At 31.0% G+C, this 22,542-nt stretch overlaps 1 protein-coding gene across 1 annotated transcript; it reads left to right on the forward strand.

Moving 5' to 3' along the window:
* The first annotated feature begins 9,401 nt into the window (after positions 1 to 9,401).
* Positions 9,402 to 14,120, forward strand: LOC8275057 (importin subunit beta-1). Its single transcript, XM_002526210.4, has 3 exons — positions 9,402 to 9,556; positions 10,454 to 12,877; positions 12,972 to 14,120. The coding sequence occupies exons 2-3, from the start codon at positions 10,461 to 10,463 to the stop codon at positions 13,168 to 13,170; spliced, it is 2,616 nt and encodes an 871-aa protein (XP_002526256.1). The 5' UTR covers positions 9,402 to 9,556; positions 10,454 to 10,460; the 3' UTR covers positions 13,171 to 14,120.
* The last annotated feature ends 8,422 nt before the right edge of the window (positions 14,121 to 22,542 follow it).

Here is a 22,542-nt window from a genome sequence, read left to right on the forward strand (position 1 = left end):
AGCGAACTTTCTCGCCTTGAGGGTGAGGATTTTAAAGAATTGGGCTCCTCTCCTTTCTATGTTAAGTTTGTTCCACAAGTTGAGGAACATTAATATTATGCCTTGCTATTATAGACGCACCCTCTGCATCATAAGAGTCAATAACATTTCCTAAAATATTTATGGTCTTTGGAACCATTATTTCAGGAATTCTTGACCAAAATAAGTATTGTGTGGATGCATTATGTGGATGTGTTCCACTGGTGTGCAAAATTACTATTGGTCAATATTTTGGCCCTTTCACGTGCGATTGATTGTTGTGCGTGCTACAGGCTTATTACCTCAAATAATTATAGTTGATGCAATAAATGCAAAATGTGCGACCATTTGACTTCTAATTTAGATGATTTGGCAGGTGTGGGCGACGGTTTCGGGCGCGCATCCAAGTGTCTCTAGCGACAACTGCACTGCAAGGCTTTTCAACCTAATTAAGAACACGCTAACTATTCATAGAGATTAGCACGGAGATGGGAGTCACACCCGGGTAATTCTTCAGGATACTTTTTCTAATTGAATGGCGTTTCTCAATCTATAAAGAAGCTTCACCACATTCAAAGATGGATCTAAAAGCCAACTTCCTTATTTGTATATCTTTGTCTTTAATTTTATTGTTTAACAGGTTATTCTCTATAAATGCGACAGTTGTATTTCTACAAGCATTCATTACAACATGTAAGGTCCTCTTAAGTCTAGACCATTTTATTAAGCCCAATCATGTTTGATTTGTTAGCCTACTTAACTATTCAATTATATACAAAGGTCCACTTAGCTAGCCCAAATTACAACTTATGCATTTAAGTTCCAACCTTTAAAACCTAAATGGACTAACTTTTTTATGCTAAGGCCCAAATGGATGATTCTCATTCTAGTGTGACCTATTTAATTAATTAGAGCATGGTAAAACTCACTAAGTCTATATGGATTTTAATTTAGGCCCATTTTACAATCCTTTAGTCTAATGGATTACAATTTCATGTTAAGGTCCAATTTTAAGCCAAAAGTCATATGTCCAGTTTTAATTAAATATTCACACAACAAATATTTGGCATCCAACAAAATAATACATAAATTAAGATGCAAGAAATTAAATCTAGCTATTACAAGTATCATACAATTGATAAATTTAAGAAAAATGAATAATCTAGGTCAATTGGCAAAAATCAGCAAAATGGCTCAAAATCCGTGAATTAGGGCAATTTAGGACGAACAGTCGATTGATGACATCACAGAGCCGAATCAGCACTACACAGAGCCGATCAGCTTTAGGGCTTAGTAATGGTCATTTTGCATCTTTTCTTCGATCCTCTCACCTCGAAGACAATTTCACATGCACAAGAGACAAAGAAATTGATTAAAACTCAAAAATATAAAGAAAAAAATCATTAAAAATAACAAATTGAATAGAGCCAGAAATATATAAAATAATACAAATCATTTTGCATCCAAAAATCAACCTAATCATGCTTCTAAAAATTATAAAACTAAAAAACTAGTAAAGAAAAGGGAGATGTTGAAGATGCTGGATTTGGAAAACCCTCAATTTGTCACTGTAGATTGTTGATCTATGAGTCTCTAGAAATGATGAGGCGGTTGAATTGAAGATCGGATGAAAATCCAGGTTGTCTAGGGTTGAGAAAATCTTCTGTCATTCTAAAGAAAAACTTTCTTAATTCAAAGCTATTTTCTTAATGACTTATCCCTCTGTTTTCTAAAACTCCCTGTTTAATTAATTAACGTAGCTCTAGTAATCAATTAATGTAGCTAACCCTAAACCTAAGACATAAGGATATATTTATAGCCTTAGGATTTTAGAAAACCCTAGATGTATTAGATAAATATCAATAATTAATTAAATCCCTTGATTTTATCAGATATTCAGTTAAATGAATATCCATTTAAAATTCAATTAAATTAAAATAATTATTAATAAAATTTAATAATTATCACTAAATATTCTTTCTAGAACCTTCTTTTATTAATCTTGGCATTTTAAGTCAAACTATATGTAAAACAACGTCGAAATTAGAAAATAAGCTAATCGGCATTGTGTAAAGCTCATCGATTTTTCACAATGTTGATTCAGTCAGATATGCACCCAATTGGCTTAGAGGGCAAAAGAATTCTGCAAAATTTTATATTTTAGTCCCTAAACTTGTAAAAACGGTAGTTTCACCCTTCAAACTTGATTATTTTTTGCTAATTAGGTCCAAATTGTTTCTAGAAAGCAATTTTGGTTCAATTATTCTCAACCCTTTTTGGGATTCACTGGTCCTTACCTTCTCAAGACTTGAAAAAGGTAGTAACTTTCATCATCGAGTTTTCTATAATTCCCTTGATATCTAGTTTCAGAAAATTGGTGCTGACAGTTGCCTCTGGTTTGATGAGATTTATGCAAATGAACTTTAAATAAATCCAGACAAAGCATAAATATCAAGGATATAGCAAAAGGATATGAATGTGAGCTATAGAAGCTACGCTTTGTAAGCCCGAGCTGGTGCAAAATTTCTGACTTTGATTTAGGGGCCATACCCGTTGAATCTTGAAGACCTCTCCTCAATATAATTATAGTTGTGTGAGCTATAGAAGCCACACCTTGTAGGCTTGAGCTGGTATAGACTTTCTATTTGGATCTGATTTAAGGACCACGCCAGTTACATCTTGAAGACCTCTACTCAAGATAATTGTAGTTGTGTAAGTTATAGAAGCCATGCTTCGTAGGCTTGTGTTGGTGCAGAGTTCCTATCTAGCTGTGATTTAAGGACACACCCGTTGACTTGGGAACCACTCTTGTTTGATTTGAATTTCTAGGTGATAGGCACTTCAACCACTGATTATCTAAAGTTTTCTTAGTTACCTTTTGCTACGGGATGCAAAGAGTTATGATTTTTGCTTCGGAATGAAGAATAGTGATTTTTCCACTTTGGCTATTGAATTAATATGCGCTTTACATTCTCTTGGATAACTTCTGCTTTAAGATGAAGAATAGTAATTTTTCTACTTCGAGATCTTCTAATTGAGGGAGTAAATTGGTGATCCACTTCGGGGTTTTTTGCTTCGAGAATTACACTTGTTCTTCAAAATTTGAACTGATTCTCCGGTTCAAGAAATAGGCTTATGATCTTCCACTTCAGGGTGTATACTAGTAATCTTCCACTTCGGGAAGTAAATTGATTTTCTACTTTGGGGAATGAGCTAATCATCTTCCACTTCAGGATGTAAACTTGTGACCTTCCACTGTAGAAAGTAAACTGAGTATATATCAATACTTGTTGTAGCTAGATTCTTATTTATCAAACTTTTCTTCATTTTTCTATTACAAGTTAGTGGTACATATACAAATGTACAAATATTACATTAAGCAATAAGTAATTAGGGGTGCATGATATACATGTTATGTATGACATGTAATGCATTTCTAATAATCATCCTTTAGTTTGGACATAGGCATTCTGGTGTCCATCAGCATTAACACTTCGAGAGTTTAATTGCATGCTGTTTGGCCACATGGCATACAGCCTAATTGTTGATGTTGTAATTAATTTATATCAAAGATCTGAAAGTCATGGTGATTACAGGAAGTCTAGATCTAGAGATAACTCAAGTACGCAAAGACTGAATAATTTTGTTTTGGGCTGTAATGATAGTTGGCTTTGCCATAATCTCATGCAGATAACAACCAAATCTCTTTTCTTTTTTCTTACTTTTATGCCTTAACATTTGCCTAAGCTGCCCTTTCAGGTTTTCAACTTAGCAGACTCTATTTTTGCCTAAGCCACCCTTTTTAGGTTTTCGACTTAGCATTTTCTTTTCTTTATACTTTTGCTTTACTTTCCTTTTTCCTTATTTTCTCCTTTTTCAGATTTGGTTACTCAAGTACTCGTAATCTCTTTTGTCAATGCTTGCAATGATACTACTGATTTTCAAGACTTCCCTGAGATAAAATTTCTTGAATGAAAGCTGAAAGACTCTAGCTCTGCCGATTCATTATGCATGATGTCAAGACTGATGGAGACTTGAGCGCTACAAATTCTTGAATTTTTCTTGTAAAAGAGTTAAAGAAAATGATAGTGCTTCTGTTTAGATCTCATAGATTCATAATCAAAAGTAAATCTAACATTTGACCCTAATTATTCTAATCATCATACTCAATACCCGACATGTTTATATTATCATATTCAAAACCTAGCATGTTCATATTATCATATTAGAAATCCAACATCATAAAAGCATGTTGATTCATAAAACCCTAAATCTAATCGTGTAAATCATGTAAAACATCCAAAAATCAACCTAATCATGCTTCTAAAAATTATAAAACTAAAGAAAGAGTAAAGAAGAGGGAGATGCTGGATTTGAAAAACCATCAAATTCTCACTATAAATTGCTGATCTACGAGTCTCTAGAGATGATGAGGCAGTTGAATTGAAGATCAGATAAGAATCCAGGTTTTCTAGGGTTGAGAAAATCTTCTATCATTTTAAAGAAGAACTTTCTTAATTCAAAACTCTTTGCTTAATGACTTCTCCTTCTGTTTTCTAAAACTCTATGTTTAATTAATTAACGTAGCTCTAGTAATTAGTGAATGTAGTTAACCCTAGACCTAAGACATAAGGATATATTTATAGCCTTAGGATTTTAGGAAACCCTAGATGTATTATATAAATAATAATAATTAATTAAATCCCTTGATTTTATCAAATATTCAGTTAAATGAATATCCATTTAAAATTCAATTAAATTAAAATAATTATCAATAAAATCTAATAATTATCACTAAATATTCTTTTTAGAACCTTCTTTTATTAATTTTGGCATTTTTAAGTCAAACTATATGTAAAACAGCGTCGAAGTTGAGAAATTAGCCAATCGACATTGTGTCGGGTCTACATAGAGTCGATTATGCTTTATGCTAAGCTGATCGGCTTTATATAGAGCTGATTCGGTTGTACGCAAAGCCAATTGGCTTCGAGGGCAAAAAAAGTTTTAAAATGTTTACATTTTAGTACCTGAACTTGTAAAATTATCATTTCACCCTTCAAACTTAGTTTTTTCTACCAATTGGGTCCAAATTGATTCTAGAAAAGCAATTTTGGTTTAATTATTCTCAATCCTAAGTAGGATTCACCCATCCTCAACTTTCCGAGATTCAAGAAAGGTAGTAACTTTTATCATCAGTTTTTTCATAATTTTTCAATATTTAGATTCGAAAAATAGGTGTTGACAGCAGGTAATGAAGAACCCAAACTACTTTAGGTTCTTAGCTAAGTTGATACAATTTTACCAAGTCACTATACAAAGTTAATTAAGGAGCTAAAAGATAAGCTAATAATGAGCTAAGGGTGTAAAAATAAACTGAAAGCATGCAAATATGAGCTAAGGATGTGAAATTGAGTTATGAGCCTGTACTCAATGAGATGGGAATGTAAAATGAGCTTAAAGAAAAAAGATATGAGCTAAATTGGTGTAAGTTTATAGTAATGATGTAATTATATAATCTAAGAAATTTAATTGCGATAAATGAATGGAATAGTAATGGGTAATTGCATAAAGTAAATGACTTATAGAATGTAAACAATCATTGAGGAACATTTGAAAGCTTGAACGTGCTGTAAATTAATAATTAAGAATTGTTTGACTAATCTAAGAATTGTTATTCTAATCTAAAGATATTGACTAATCTTTTTTTGATGGAAAAATAATTTTATTGAGAAAAAAAACTTAAGAAACATCAATAATTACAAAAGGCCAAACTGATGGAAAGATATCCCCCATATTAATTTGTTCTCCACTCATGTGGTAAGCTAAAGCAGCAGGATAGCTTAACTAACCTAACGATAAAGATAAAGATAAAGTTTATAGATTATGGATTTGTTTTGATTTGATATTTAATTGGTTAGAGTTTACTCATTAGGGAGTCCTTACCTATTTATAAACTTTCTTGAATTGGATAATCCTCTAGAGTATTCTTCACCATTGATTTGGTCCTCAATTAACTCTATATCTTGAGAGCATATACTATTACTTTTCTCATTTTGCACGCGTTGATAAGGATGTAACTTTTTGATACGAATGGGCTAGCACAAGAAAAGCTTGAAGATGATGGGATTGAGTTCGAATATTCTATTCCTAAAAGTTGTTAACACTTCTTTGCTCACTTTCTTATTTTTTTCAACTTTTTGTTCACATTTCACTCAATCTTCTTCTTCTGCTCAATTGTCTTTTTTACATAACATAAATATATTTTTCTTTATTAGATATATTTTACTTTCATGCCGCTTCTTACTTAACTGACATTTGTATTCTTTCTTTCATACTTCATAATAAAAATTAATTAATAAATTATTTTAAAATAATATTTTATATTGTTGCACTAATAAAATATTAAAATATTAATCTTTCTAAAAAATTTAAAAAAAATTATTTTTTTGTTATTTTTAAAATATTATAGTTATTTATAAAATATTAAAATTTCTTTATAAATTTAATTTATATTATTATTTATAATTAAAATAATAAAAACAATAATGCAACGACAATAAACTATTAATTTTATAAAGTTGGTGTTAAACTTTAGAATTTGATTATAGTTTCCTCAGAAATATTCGATGTAATTGTTGGTGCCTTTCCATTGGGTAGAAGAACAATACTACTGCCATAACTGCTGGATTCTTAACCAAACTGTACCTGACTCACTGCATAGCAGCAGAGTACAAAAATAAAACATCATTCAGCATGGGTTCAGTTGATAATTGATTTACATAACAAAAGAAACAAAAGAACATCCACCGTACGATCAAGCTCCTTCTCATATACTTTCATCATATCAAAATGGGACCCACACTTTTAACTAAACTGAGTTGTTCTGCACCACTATGGTCAATAATTATCTGATCTACAATCGCAGCCGTTTACCAGGCTGACCTTCTAAATAATCAAACAACCCCTCACTCCATCTTTTAAATAAGTCCAACGTTTAGATAAATTATAGAGGTGTGTTTGTAAACAAATTTTACCTTTAATTTTTTATTTATATTATTTTTCTAATTTTAGAAATTACATCCCAAAAATAGGTTTAGAATTATAAAGGTCTAATAGTCTAAATAATCTAAACCTTTATGAGATTTTGTTATTTTAGTCAATTTTTTTTAAAGTTGTCAATTTAGTCACGATTTAGTAAATTAAGTGCAATTAGATCTAATTGAGTTGTTTGTCAAAATTAAGTAATACGAATAGCGACATGGACGACAATTAGAAAATGAAAAATCCAAATTGATGGAACTTAATGTCACATTATTTATAAGCGTTACTTAATTTTAAATTCTCATTTTTTAAATTGCATTCATGTTATTATTTACGTTGCTTAATTTTAACCAGCAATTCAATTTGGTTAAAATTGCACTCAATTATTAAATCATGGCTAAATTGATGATCTTAAAAGAATTTGCCAAAATAGCAAACTATCGCAAATGCTTAAATTTTTTAGATGGTTAGGCCAATTATAAAAGGTTAAAAGATTAATGGATAATTACAAAAATAGTGTTTGAACTTGTTAAGATTTAAAAATTAAGTATTTAAACTTTTAAAAATTACAATTTGGTGTATAAACCTATTAAATATTTACGATTGAGTGTAAATAGTAGGTCAATAACAAGTTACAGGTTATTCATATCAGCTTATTACAAAATGGTGTTTCAACTTGTTAAAATTTATTAATCAAGTGTTTAAACTTTTAAAAATTATAATTTAGTGTGTAAGCTTAAAAATTATTAATATTTGAGTGTGTGAAACCGGTCATTAGATATATATATAAAAAACATAATGTGAACAAATGAACCTCTAATATATTTTCATAGTGATAGAGGGTAAATCTTTCATGTAAAAAATACAAATCACAAAAATAGATAAAGTTATATACATAAATATTATACATTATCATAAGGAGATGTATTAGTAATTGACATTATAGTTAATATTATCATTCTAAATAATAACAGATTTTATTTTAGATGTTTATATTGATGGGTTGAAGAAGATAAAATGTCGCTCAAAGTTGGATAAAGATTTATTTTAAAGATGGTGGCAGTAAGAACAATGTATTAATCTATTAAATGCAGATATTTTTTAAAGACTTTTTTGATATTCTATTCTTTTTAATCTACTAAGTGGATAATATGTGTTTTAAGATTACAAGTGTATAATTGCTATTGACTTGATATATACACTCAATTGTAAGTATTTATTATATCTACACACCAAATTGCAACTTTTAAAACTTTGAATATCTAATTGTCAAATTTTAATAAGTTCATATGCTATTTTCTTAATTACCCATATTCTTTTATATAGATTACCGGTTCCAAACACTTAAATATAAACAATTTTCAATTTCACATACTAAATTATAACTTTTAAAAGCTTAGACACTTGATTGTCAAATCTTAATAAATTTACATACCATTTTTATAATTATTTATAAATTAATAAATTAATAAATTTTAGATTTATTTTTAACATCGAATCAAATCCTGTGCATAAACTATTATTATTATTATTATTTTAATTATTATTATTATTTTAATTATATCCTTTTATTGAAAAATTAGAATTGTAGTTTTTTATTCTTAAAACTTATATATATATATATATTAAACTTGATTCATAATAAATTAAATAAATAATAAAATTATATTAACATTTAGTTCAAATAATAAGAGTCTTTGTCCTTGAAAAATAAAAGAATATCAGATATATAGCCCACTCATTAAGCTTCTTATAAATAAAAATTTAATAAATAATATTAATATTTCATATTTCTCTTATTATTAACTAGTAATAAAGATATAATTATCATACATTATTCAAGATTAGAACTATTGCCAAGTAATAAACTAATTACATGTAAGAAAAATTTAAATAAATATTTAATCGATTATATCAAATTTAATATTATTAATTGATGTATTGATAACAAAAAAAAAATAATAATAATAATTATTATTATTTATTAGATATTAATTTATTAATTAATATGTAAATTATATTTATATAAATTAATATCAAAAGTATAGAAAAAGTGAATTATCTTAGAAATTAATATACTAAATTAATATATTTTTAATTATGACATATCAGTAAAATATTATAAATTGAGAAAATAAAACTTAATACATATTTTATATTAAACTGGCCGAATATATTTTAACCATGTCAAATATTTTAAGTTTAAGGTTAAAATTTGTATATTATATACATAGAATATAAATTATTAGGAAGTGGGATCCACGGATTAATTTGTGGAGCTTGCGATACCTAATAATTGCCCTAAAAATATATTAAAAAAAGTTATTATGTCATTTAAAGGAAAAAGAGATATTGATTCTCGTTTTGTCATTTCAATTCAAGTCCAGCTTCACATCCGCGTTTTCTTCTTCTTCTTCTTCTTCTTCTCTTTCTCTCGCTGTCGTTGCTTTCCCTTTTTAGGGTTTCAAATCGCCGTTTCGCTTTAGCAAAAACCCAGGTAAGAATCTTACATTAGTTTCAAGTAATTAAGTTTGTTAGTAAATTGATCTTGAATTTTTTTTTAAAATTATTTTGTTAAGATTTCTATATGATATGATTATCGATTTATAATTCAGTTGTTTGGGTTTGTTCTTTACTTACTGCAACTGAATCTGATTTGGATCTGTGGGTTTTGTTCAAATTATGAGTTATAGATTTAGAGATCCTTTTTTAGAGCCCAGTGTTCTATTATAGTATTGAAATTGATGGATCGCTTTAGCTTTTAAGCTTTGTTTAGTTAATGCAGCGTGAGTTATTTGTGTCATTGGTAAATCAATAGTTGTTTTCCAATTTTAAAAGTGATGAATAACTTAGATTTCACTAAGGAAATAGAAGCAAACTATAAGAGTGATTTTAAATTATTTGTAATAGACTTTACTAATCAGATTGTAAAGCTTGATTATCTAAAATTAAACTGCTTTAAGTTCTTAGTATCCAGTAGCTCTTTAAGGGAGTGATTCTTGTTGAACATGTTTTTTTTTTTTTTTTTTTTTTTTTTTTTTTGTGTTGTATCTTACAATGTGTTTGAGACTCGGACAAGCATTTGGTGCAAGCAAGATTTAGATATGCGCTTTTCTATTAAAAAACGCATTTTATTGGGAGGATGATTGAATAAGATCCATTTAGTTAAGATACTGAATTTTGTTTACTTGATTTTTTTGTTTTCTCCCTTCTACTCTTTCCTGTTTTGCTAGTTGATGAAATTAAGTTTATAATCTATGAGTTTGTCTTCTATTCTATTGGGTGGAGTGTCAATAGATTTTCTTCTTTTTTTAATTCGCTGTTTTCTTAGCCTGTGCTTTTGTAGTGGCACATTCTAGAAATTGTGTGTATAAATAACATTTGGCACTATCAGGTACATTATGGCTATGGAAGTTACCCAGGTGCTTTTGAATGCACAATCAATAGATGGAAATGTGCGTAAACATGCAGAAGAAAGCTTAAAACAGTTCCAGGAGCAAAATCTTCCTAGTTTTTTGCTATCACTCTCTGGTGAATTAGCAAATGATGAGAAGCCTGTAGATAGCCGCAAATTAGCCGGTCTAATACTTAAAAATGCTTTGGATGCCAAGGAACAACATAGAAAGCTTGAGCTTGTCCAAAGATGGTTGTCATTGGATAACAATGTGAAAAGCCAAATCAAGGCTTTTTTGTTGAAGACTCTTTCTTCTCCTATAGCTGATGCTAGGTCAACTGCATCCCAAGTCATTGCAAAGGTTGCAGGCATTGAATTACCTCAGAAGCAATGGCCCGAGCTGATAGGATCACTCTTATCAAATATTCATCAGTTACCTGCTCATGTCAAGCAAGCCACTTTAGAGACTCTTGGATATTTATGCGAGGAAGTATCACCTGATGTTGTAGATCAAGATCAAGTGAATAAAATACTTACTGCAGTAGTTCAGGGTATGAATGCATCTGAAGGCAACAATGATGTTAGGCTTGCTGCCACACGAGCACTGTACAATGCACTTAGTTTTGCACAAGCAAATTTTAGTAATGATATGGAGCGTGATTATATCATGAGAGTTGTATGTGAAGCAACTTTGTCTCCAGAAGTGAAGATACGGCAGGCAGCTTTTGAGTGTTTGGTCTCTATTTCATCAACTTACTATGAGAAATTAGCTCCTTATATCCAGGACATCTTTAGCATCACAGCAAAGTCGGTGAGGGAAGATGAGGAACCTGTAGCGCTTCAAGCAATTGAGTTTTGGAGTTCAATTTGTGATGAGGAGATAGACATCTTGGAAGAATATGGAGGTGATTTCACTGGGGACTCTGAGATTCCTTGTTTTTATTTTATCAAGCAGGCACTCCCTGCTCTTGTTCCAATGTTGTTGGAAACACTCCTTAAGCAAGAGGAGGACCAGGATCAGGATGAAGGGGCTTGGAATATTGCAATGGCTGGGGGCACTTGTCTTGGTTTGGTTGCACGAACTGTGGGAGATGATATCGTCCCACTTGTCATGCCGTTTATAGAAGAGAATATTACAAAACCAGATTGGAGGCAAAGAGAGGCAGCAACTTATGCCTTTGGCTCAATCTTGGAGGGCCCTTCCCCTGATAAGTTAACCCCTATTGTTAATGTTGCATTGAACTTCATGCTCAGTGCTTTAACAAAGGATCCAAATAACCATGTCAAGGACACTACTGCATGGACCCTTGGACGAATCTTTGAATTTCTTCATGGTTCAACTTTGGATGCACCAATAATTACTCAGGCAAATTGCCAACAGATCATCACTGTACTGCTTCAGAGCATGAAAGATGCTCCAAATGTAGCAGAGAAGGCATGCGGTGCCCTTTATTTCCTAGCCCAAGGTTATGAAGAGGTGGGCCCATCATCTCCCCTGACTCCATACTTCCAGGAAATTGTACAGGCACTTCTTACTGTTACACATAGAGAAGATGCTGGGGAATCACGATTAAGGACTGCCGCTTATGAAACATTGAATGAAGTTGTGAGGTGCTCAACTGATGAAACAGCACCCATGGTTTTGCAATTAGTCCCTGTAATTATGATGGAGCTTCATAAGACTCTTGAGGGCCAGAAGCTTTCATCTGATGAGAGAGAGAAGCAAAGTGAATTACAAGGCCTTCTTTGCGGATGTTTACAGGTTATCATCCAGAAGCTAGGGTCTTCGGAACCAACTAAGTATGTGTTCATGCAGTATGCAGATCAGATAATGGGGCTCTTCCTGAGGGTTTTTGCTTGTAGAAGTGCTACTGTGCATGAGGAAGCCATGCTTGCCATTGGAGCCCTTGCCTATGCTACAGGCCCAGATTTTGCAAAATATATGCCAGAGTTTTATAAATATTTAGAAATGGGTCTTCAAAATTTCGAGGAGTACCAAGTCTGTGCGGTCACAGTTGGTGTGGTTGGTGATATTTGCAGGGCATTAGAGGACAAAATATTGCCTTTCTGTGATGGGATAATGACACAGCTTCTGAAAGATTTATCAAGCAACCAGTTGCATCGATCTGTGAAGCCTCCTATATTCTCATGCTTTGGTGACATTGCACTGGCAATAGGAGAGAATTTTGAGAAGTACTTGATGTATGCCATGCCCATGCTCCAAAGTGCTGCAGAGTTGTCTGCCCATACAGCAGGTGCTGATGATGAAATGATCGAGTACACAAATTCACTTCGAAATGGAATTTTGGAGGCATATTCAGGGATTCTTCAAGGGTTCAAGAACTCTCCTAAAACTCAGCTTTTGATTCCTTACGCGCCACACATTCTCCAATTCTTGGATAGCATGTACATGGAGAAGGATATGTATGTTCTACTGAATCTGTTTCATCTTTCAGTTTAGATGCATAAGGTATTTAGATGTTATAGTATATGACATGCTGTAATTTATTCTTTGCAGGGATGATGTGGTGATGAAAACTGCCATTGGGGTCCTTGGGGATTTAGCAGATACACTGGGAAGTAATGCCGGTTCTTTGATACAGCAATCTCTTTCTAGCAAAGACTTCTTAAATGAATGTTTATCTTCTGAGGATCATATGATTAAGGAATCTGCTGAGTGGGCCAAGTTGGCCATCTGTCGTGCCATTTCTGTATGAAGTTATTGCAATCATGCTCTTTCCTTTTACAAGTCCCTGCATGCATTTGGGTGTATTGAGTCGGGGTCCGGGGTTGCATTTGTGTCGGGTCATCTGCCATTTTCAGATAACAAAGTTATCAGTCTTCAGTTTGTCACTAACTCTTGCATCAGCGCCATGGGATTGGGAATTGGGTGGTGATTACTTCAGCAGACTTGGGTGGAGGCGTGGGTGAATGTCTGTTGAAAGCTCAAAAGAATATCAGTCAGTATTGGTTCAAGCGAGGAAGAGAGATAACTTTGTTTTGTACTGGTTGAGGCCTCGCATCGCATGTGTGGTGGTGATGGTGGTGGTGGTGGTCCGGGCAGAAGTATATTTATGCTGGAGTGGATGACAGGCAATGATCGGTTGATGTTTAGTGACACTTGAAGATCATGAACCAGGTGCCACATTTCAGAAGACCCACATTTCATTCCTTATTTTTTTGCCCCTTGTTCTTTCCTTTTTCTTTTCATTTTTTCTTCATTTCATATCTCATCATTTCATCATCATGGTTGGGTTGTATTTTAACATCTGCACTTGTTTGGTATACTTGGGTCGGGGGTCTTCGACATATTATTGAGGGTCTTGCATCCTGCATTGCATTTTTGAATTGTTTTTATAGGTCCGAATCCGTAATATACTTTGCATTCATTCAATCATACCGGTCTCTTTTATTTTTTTTTTTACCCATCCTCTCTTGAGTATAGCTTTCTCTTCTTTCAACAATGTGTAATATTTTTGTCTCTGCTTGTAGAGAAGGATCATATTAAAAGTGTCATGAACTGTTTTGACATTGTAAGATTTGGATGGAGAATCAAACAGATGATGTGCGAGTCAGTGGAATTGTATTTTTTTGTCATGTCTTTTGGAGCAATATGAATGTTAAAAGAATGAGAATCCGAGTAAAAAGGATTTAATTATTTTTATTATAGAGGAGCAATTTACTGATGAATTCTGTTCCAAATCTGAGGAGAGTTGTGGTCATTTAATTTAGTTTTGTTTTGAAGCTGAAGTTGTTCTTTGAATACTTGTGTGTTAATTAATTAATTCTTTTTAAATTGGAATTAGCTCTCCTGTTTGCTATTTTTTTCTCTTATTTTAGGTTTTTGTTTTTCAAAATTTAAAATATTTATCATTAGATAAAAAAAGCTAAAACAATAACTAAAATAATAAATTAATGGTCTTTTTTTAGTTGTGAATTTTTTTTTTCTGTTTTAAATTTTAAAATGATCAAAATAAATATTTTAATATATATTTTGTTTTTAATCTTACAAGCTTTTACTTATATTTGATATAGAAATACTTGTTTAAACATATTTACTATAACAAAATTGTAAATATTATTATGCTATAATTTTTATATTGAAATTTTATTTTTTAATAGATTGATGAATAATTTAATTTTTTTTACTTTATACTTGTTAAGTTTATTTTTGTTTGATTAAACTCATTCGATTTAAATTTAACTTAGTAATAAATGAATCAAATTTAAGCTATTCAAAATTAGTCTTGCCCCTGTTCACTTGTATCCCCTCGTTTAGTTGTAAGATACTTGAGATCAACCTCGAGTTCCAAGAAATTTGGATCCGTAAAAAGTTTTTGTCCAAGTTTTTTGATTGAGAAATGTGGGTCAGGGATGAGAACCAATGTTTGTAGTTAAGTTTCTCATGACATCATAACATATTATGTTATATGTGGTAAATTGTAAATTTATTACACATATATATGAGTTTCATAAATTATAACTTAAAAAATTATAAATTAAAAAACAGATTTATATATTAAAAATAATTTTATCTGTAAAATTAGTAAATATACGTTACATATTTAATGAATTTAATATATAATTTATAAGTAATGAATCTAAAATTTATGTGTTAATAGACCTATCATTAATAATTAACAAATCTAGAATTGAAGTTTATAATTAATGAATTTGACACTAATAATAAATAAAATATTATATAAAAGTGCGAAAGAAGAAAAATATGTAAAATTATTGTAGAAGTCTTACTAATTTAATATGATTAATAAAAAATGATAATATATAATAGTAATATAAAAATAAAATTTGTATAAAGATAGGGCAGTAAATTATTTTGAATAAAGAAACAAATTCTATAAAAAAAATATTGTAATTAAAAGAACCGATGAAAATTCTATCTAAAAAAAGGAAAAAACAACAGAAAACACACTTTATCATCATAATCATCATCATTATTATTATTAATATTATATTATTATTATTAATAATAACGATCATGATTATAGTAGTGTTCTAATTGATTTATGTTAGTCTTGTCGATTTAATACTAATCCTAATTGAAATATAATTTAAAATTATATAAATTATGTAATATTATTTTTTAATTAAAATATATGGTGTATACTTATTTTCTTAATTTAATAAGATAAAATATAAAGCTGATAGAATCAACAGCTGATTGAGACTAAATCAGCTTGCCAAATGGATTTAATATAACTATTGAATGAGAAACACCTAACAGTAAAAACTTTCTAAACCAGACTTCCACTAAAGGTCGCATGCACCATCTAATTACAATTATATTATCATTTGATAATCTTTTCTTGTCTTTATTTTGATTATTTACAATGTAACTGCAATACCGATCATAAACTATCAACTTATGTATTTAAATTATTTAATTTAACTAATAACGAGTTAAATTATTTAAATTTATACGCAATGCACATAAATGAAATATATTTTCTTCATCTAAAAAGATATTTAATTATTATTATTCCAAATAGTAATGATGACTTGAATATATTTTAGATTTCTAAACTTAAATAAAATATTTCAATTAAAGGCTTAGTTTCATAATATTTTAAAATATTTGCTTTATGTTATCTTATTAAATTAAAATAAATCATTTGCGTATAAATTTTAAATTAAATTAATATACTTTACAATGTTTATGAATCTTAATTTTTTGTAATAATATATTAAAATTGTTTATTGCTACCTATGAAAAGAATTAGTGTAAGTTTTATGTGGTATAAATAGATTAATTTCTAAATAAATTTACTATAATTTAAAGAAGGCCAAATTGCAAATTTAATCCTGACTTTTAACATTTTTTGGTCTTTTAATATGACTTTTTAATTTTGGCAAGTAAAGTCTTCAAATTTTAGAATCATCGGCAAACATTCAGGTGTCCTTTTTGCTAGTGTGTCCGGCGAGGCATGTGGAGCTTTAAAATGTGCCATATTCCACTTAAGACTTAACTAAAACGGTGCATTTTAACATTAAACGGTGCGTTTTCCCTATAACTTCTATCTCTAAATTCTAAAACCCTATAAACCTATTACAACTCCTATCCCCAAATTCGAATAAACACTTTACACAACTGAACCCTATTCATCTATTAAATGGAAATCTGTCATAACGTCTTCAAATTGGAATTGCAAATCCTTTATTAAACCTAAATCAAAATAATTTTTGAATTATTATTGTGTTGAAGCGTATTGTGCAACTCGAAGATATTGTTTCGAAGTAGACAAGATATTATGAAACTCAAAGCTACAATGGTCCCAACTGCAAACTTTGTTTTGATAATGGCGAACATGTAATGCCATTGCTTATTTTTATTCTTTTTTTTTACATTGGTCCCTTTGAGTCTTTTTTATTTTCGTGACTTCAATATACTATTAGGATTTCACTTGTGTTTTATTTGTGTTATTACTGTCTAGGGTTTCTATATATATTTGTTAAGTTAAATAAGTGTTTACAGTGGCCCATAGTGAATGCTGGCAGTGGATATTATTATATATTATTTTCCAACCTCTACAGTGACTCGTTCTCTATATACTTCCACATGGGGGGAGCTTAGTAAATACTGGTAGAGATAAGGTATATATTGATGGTGAAATCAAGCCAAAGCATGATCTAGATGTTGATAGGTTTGGATATCTAAACTTAGAAGACGAAGTAAAGAAGATAGGTTATATTTGTTTTGGGACCAATTGTCATTTAGAATACCAAATGTCAGAAGCAATGAGGGCTATAAGGTTATTTATAATGATTTTGAAATTATACGTATGCTTGAGTCTATTTCTAGTGGCAGTGGTATGATAAATGCTTTTGTAGAGGGGGGAAAGGTGAAAGAGAAGTCTGTGGTGAATGACAATCCTGTTGGGAATGAATTTGATGGAAATGAATAAAATAAAGATGATGATGCAGAAGGGGAGGTTACAAATGAAGCTGTTGATATAGTAGTTGAAAAGGAGGTGATAAATGTGCTACATGATGTAGAGAAACATACTAAAGATGATGAAAGTGAAGATTTAGACTACTACCTAGTTGGCGAGAGTGATACAGATGACGGTCTCGATGACTATGAACTTGCTCTAGAAGATGGGGAATACATTGAAGCCAGGCTGAACAAGACTAAATACAAAAAATATATACATGTAGATGAAGTAGCTGAAAGGTTCAACATTATAGGTGGTCTTCAGACAAAGCAACCTGAGATGGCAACTAATGTTAATGTTGATGCAGAATCTAATAAAGATATAGTTTTAGAATATGAAGATTATGAAGGAGATATAAATTCTGGCTCGACAACTGACGAAGATGATGATGCAGATGAGGGAACAAGTATAATGAGGAGGAGGAGGAGGACATAGAGTTGCATATGATCCTAACTGTGATCATAACACTCTTAAATTTGTACTAGACATGAAATTTGACAATAGATTACAATATAGAGAAACAGTTCAAAGGCATGCAATTTTGAATAGTCACAACATACAAATTAGCATAAGCAATAAGGATCAACTAGAAGCTAAATGTATATTAGGCTACCGTTGGAGGTTATATGTTAATGTGATTAAAAAAGAGAAAACCTTTATAGTGAAGACTTATTTTGGCCTGCATAGATGCCATAGGTAAATGAAGAATAGACAGGCTACATTAACATAGATTGCAAGAGAATATATGAATAGATTTAGAAGAAACCCAAATTGGTCAATCAACAATTTAGAGGATGATGTGCTTGAAAAATATGCAGTAGAGTTGTCCAAGTGAAAACTATATAGAGCAAAGTGGAAAACTCTAGAGATGTTGAGAGGGTCTATCAATGATCATTATGCTAGTTTGAGATCATATAAGGCTGAGTTATTAAGGGTTAACCCTGAAGGGAGGTTTGATTTCTTACTTGAAGGAGAAAGTGTATTTATGGGCTTTTTTATTCGATTCAGTGCACTAAAAAAATAGGTTTTTATCTGGAGGATTTGATGCGTGTTTTTTGAAGATTTTTCTTGGTAGAGCCCTTTTATATGCTACTGCCAAGGATGGAAACAACCAGATGTTCCCAGTCTCTTAGGCAGTAGTGGAATCTGAGAATGAATATCTTTAGGAATGGTTTTTAACGATATCTTTTGAAGAGCTCAACATAACTGATGCTCAAGGTTGGGCTTTTGTTAATGACTAACAAAAGGTCGTACATTTTTATTGTTTTTATTTTAAAGTCTTTACATATTTATTTGTTACTGTAATTACTAATTGTTTTACTTTTGATTATAATAGGGTTTGATCAATATTATAAGGAAATTGGCTCCTTTTGTCAGGTACAAGAATTGTGCTAGGCATGTATACTGTAATTAGAAAAAAAGAGTTTAAGGGCTAAGCACTCAAGAACATGTTTTGGAGAGTTGTAAGAAGTACAAATGAGGCATCATTAAAAGCTGTATTGGATGAGTTCAATGGGGAAAATGAAGCAGCTTATTTGGCATTTCAAGAGAGAAAAACCTCTAAGTTCTATAAAGCTTACATTCCTACTATATCTAAATGTGATATGGTAGATAATAATGTCTATGAAATATTTAATGGATATATTGTAAAAGCTAAATGTAAACCTATAATTGACATGCTAGAGGATATTAGAGTTTCATTGATAGAAAGGCAGCATATTAAGTTGATGTGAATGAGTGGTGTTATATATAGTATGCGTATGAGGATTATATCTAAGCTAGAAATAGGTATTATAGCAGGCTTTGCATTACTAAGCTAATTATTGGTGAGAAATTCCAAGTGTCTATAGGAGATGATAAGTTTATAGTTGAGTAAAAAAAAAATTCTCGTACATGTAGAGCATGGGATATTAGTGGGATCCCTTGCATTCATGCATGTGCAGCAATTTAAGTCATGAAAAAAGTCCCTGCAGATTATATAGTCTGTTTTGCAATGTACAAAATTATATTAAAATATACTCATGTGAACTTGAGCCACTGAATAGGAAGAAGTTATGGCTTGAAGCTGTTGGTAATCCAATAACACCACCACCATTTAGAAAAAGGCCAGGAAGGACAAAGAAGTGTAGGAAGAGAGCGCCTAAAGAAGAAGCAAAGAATGCAAATAAGCTTAGGAGATTTGGCATTCAAATGACATGTCAAAAGTGTTTATAAGTAGGACATAACAAAATGTTGTAGAGAGACCTTCTAAACTCCATGTAAGTTTTAATGTCATCTTCATACTGAATATGTAATGTTTATGAATATTTTGGACATATTTAATTTGATTTTAAAATGAATCAGGGTAAGAGAGGTAGACCAACAAAGGTAAGAGTGGATGGTGCAAATGTTGGATAATCTAGTCAAGCTCATAGTAATTCAACAAATCATATTGGAAGAGGGTCAAAACTAGCAACTTTGCGACATAAAATAAAAATAAGAAAATAGAAAGAAAAGATAGGTAATGTAAGCCAACAATAAACTGCAAGTCAGGTAATATATTCTCATTTCAAAGTAGTCTAGCAAAGAGAAAAGGCCATGGTAAACATACTTACATTGAAATATTTAGTATTGATATAACACAATGTCTTAATTTTTTTTGTATTTCGTTGTGTAGGTTAGAAAAGGTTATGGAGTTAGGGTGTTTGAGGAGACAAGAAACATATATATAGTAAAGAACTAGTTACCTCAAATTGCGAAATTGAATAAACTTAGGAGGCATACAAGGATTTAAGGAAAAGTAAGGAGAATTGAAAGAGAGTTAAGGTTAGAGAAATTGATACAAAGGTTTATAGTAGTTCAGTAACAATCCTTCTTACATCCACTCTTCAAGATCACACTTGAGTATTTCATTATTACCTTCAAGATTACAACCTTTGGGTTTTACAAGTTCACCCAACAACTTGATGTTTTCCAAGGCTAACACTTAACCTCTTCCTTTATTGAACTAATCCCACACTAAGTTCTTTAACCCTTGGGTATTAATGGTTACTCAACAACTCATTTCTTGTATTTTTAATACCTAGGCTCACATAACAATCTTTACAAGAGCTTCCAAGCTCTTTCAACTACCAAAATAAGAAAAATATTAATTGCAAGAAGACGAGAAATGAATGCACAATAATTGGAGCTTTTGGAGGTTGATGATCAACCTTAAATGATCTAGTTTTTATAGCCTAAAAATCCAAGAGAGCCGTTACTTTTATAAACCAAAAAAATCCACCAATTTTTGCTTTAAGACAATGCATTAAATGCACTTGTCAGGATGAAATTTACGGTCGTGATTCTTGAAATCCTCCAACAGCTATCTGACTTGGTGTCATGGCATTGGTGGCTTTCTAATTTGTTCGGTGTCGGTTTCTAACGGATACTTTTGCATTCAATATTCATGATTGTGCTCTTCTGAAATGCGGTCGCGATTTTGAGCAATTGTAGACTAGAAGTTGCTGCCACCAAAGTGTTGATTTTTGCGGGTGCGCCCTTGTGGTGTGGCCACGATTTTAACTCTACTTATGCTACACTAATAAAACTTAAGAGAAACATTAAATATTAATTTGTTTGTTAAGATCAAAAGATAGGAGAATAAGCCATATGACAAGCATTTAGGCTAACAAAGGGTAACTGAATTTTATTTTTGGATTTTACTTACTCTAGTATTTCTCTAAGCCAAATGGTTGATGAGTAGTACATTTTGTTTGTAGATGCCAGAGAATAATAGAATCAATGTTGTTCATTCAACTACTGGGGTTGCAAGGGCTGCATCTACTAGAAATAATGTGTCACAAAGGACTATACTATCTTATGCAAGACATACAATGTCTTTAAGAGGAGGGAGAGTTGGCAGGACTGCAAGAGGAAGGACTGGCGGAGATGGGAGGACTGGACAATTGCAAATGTGACAAACATCTTTAAATTTCTTAAGTGGAGTTGTAGGAAATATAGGCACTCAAGAAAGCATTGCAAAATGATGTCCATGCTATAAGAAAATTAGCTCTTTTTATTATTTTGAACACATATGAATGATGTACTTTTGTGCGCTTGGATTACAAGTTAGTTTTGAACAATACTAAGATGTTGTTCTTTTAGGGTGGTTTCGTAAGTTAAGATATCATAAGTGTCTTAACTTATTTTTTGATGGATGTTATATAACATAACAAGTTATGTTTGTGTTGTTATTCGAAATGTTATCTAACATAACTGTTATAAGTTATTTTTTATGTTATATAGTATTTTTCTAGCCAAATGTTAGACAAGATTTCATTATGTGTTTTATAACTCTTTTATAGGTCATGCACACTGATATAGCCCCAAAATACACATACACAGAATAAGTGCCTATCTACATAAGTTAAATATGAGTGCCTTACATTTGGACAAATTTAATACAACTGCACTTAACTACTTCAATATTAGTTTATCCACTCCAGCATTCCTTTGGAAGGAACGTGAGAATATAAGCATTAGGAAAAATGTGCCTTTTTACCCCTAATGTTTGGTGCGAGGAGTGAATTAACCCTTATATTATTTTTAGGAGCAATTATATACTTAATCTATGAAAACTCCTGCAATTAAACACTTAATCCATATAGAAGCCTTATTCCATGCCTCTTCTTATAATTTGAAAACAAACAGAGTTCATATCCGTTTAGTGTCTATGATTTGGAAAAGAATATGTTGACAACTCATCTTCCTCTCCTTTAAATTTTCTCTTTCTGCCTAATAATTAATAATAACAACAGAGAAAAAACTGAAAATTAAAGCTACCTGATTCCAACATCACTCACAATCCCAGTTCGACTAGTTAGTATTGTTTATTCCAGTTCAACTGAAGAAGGAGGAAAAAGGTGCTATGATGGGCATAGACAGTAACATATCCAAACAAAATAGTCTTTTATACTACTCTTTTAACCAGCAGCTGTACAATTTTCTCTAATTAATCTGTTTCTTCTTTACTATTGTTTTATTTCAAATTTAATTGGTTAAGTAAAGAAAGAGAGTTTTGATTAAGAAGAAAATTTTAGTGCAAAATTACCTTAATAAACACTTTCAATCTCGTCTTTGTTGTTAAGAATTTTATAGAATAACTGGTAAAAGTCT

Source organism: Ricinus communis, chromosome 1 (genome assembly GCF_019578655.1).
Source record: "Ricinus communis isolate WT05 ecotype wild-type chromosome 1, ASM1957865v1, whole genome shotgun sequence".
In the NCBI taxonomy this organism is placed as follows: Eukaryota; Viridiplantae; Streptophyta; class Magnoliopsida; order Malpighiales; family Euphorbiaceae; genus Ricinus; species Ricinus communis.

Bases quoted from the DNA above. Each gene is read 5' to 3' on its own strand.
- LOC8275057 (XM_002526210.4), top strand. From the start codon at position 10,461: ATGGCTATGGAAGTTACCCAGGTGCTTTTGAATGCACAATCAATAGAT. The intron at 12,878-12,971 runs GTATGTTCTACT...TATTCTTTGCAG, and splicing joins ATGTACATGGAGAAGGATAT to GGATGATGTGGTGATGAAAA.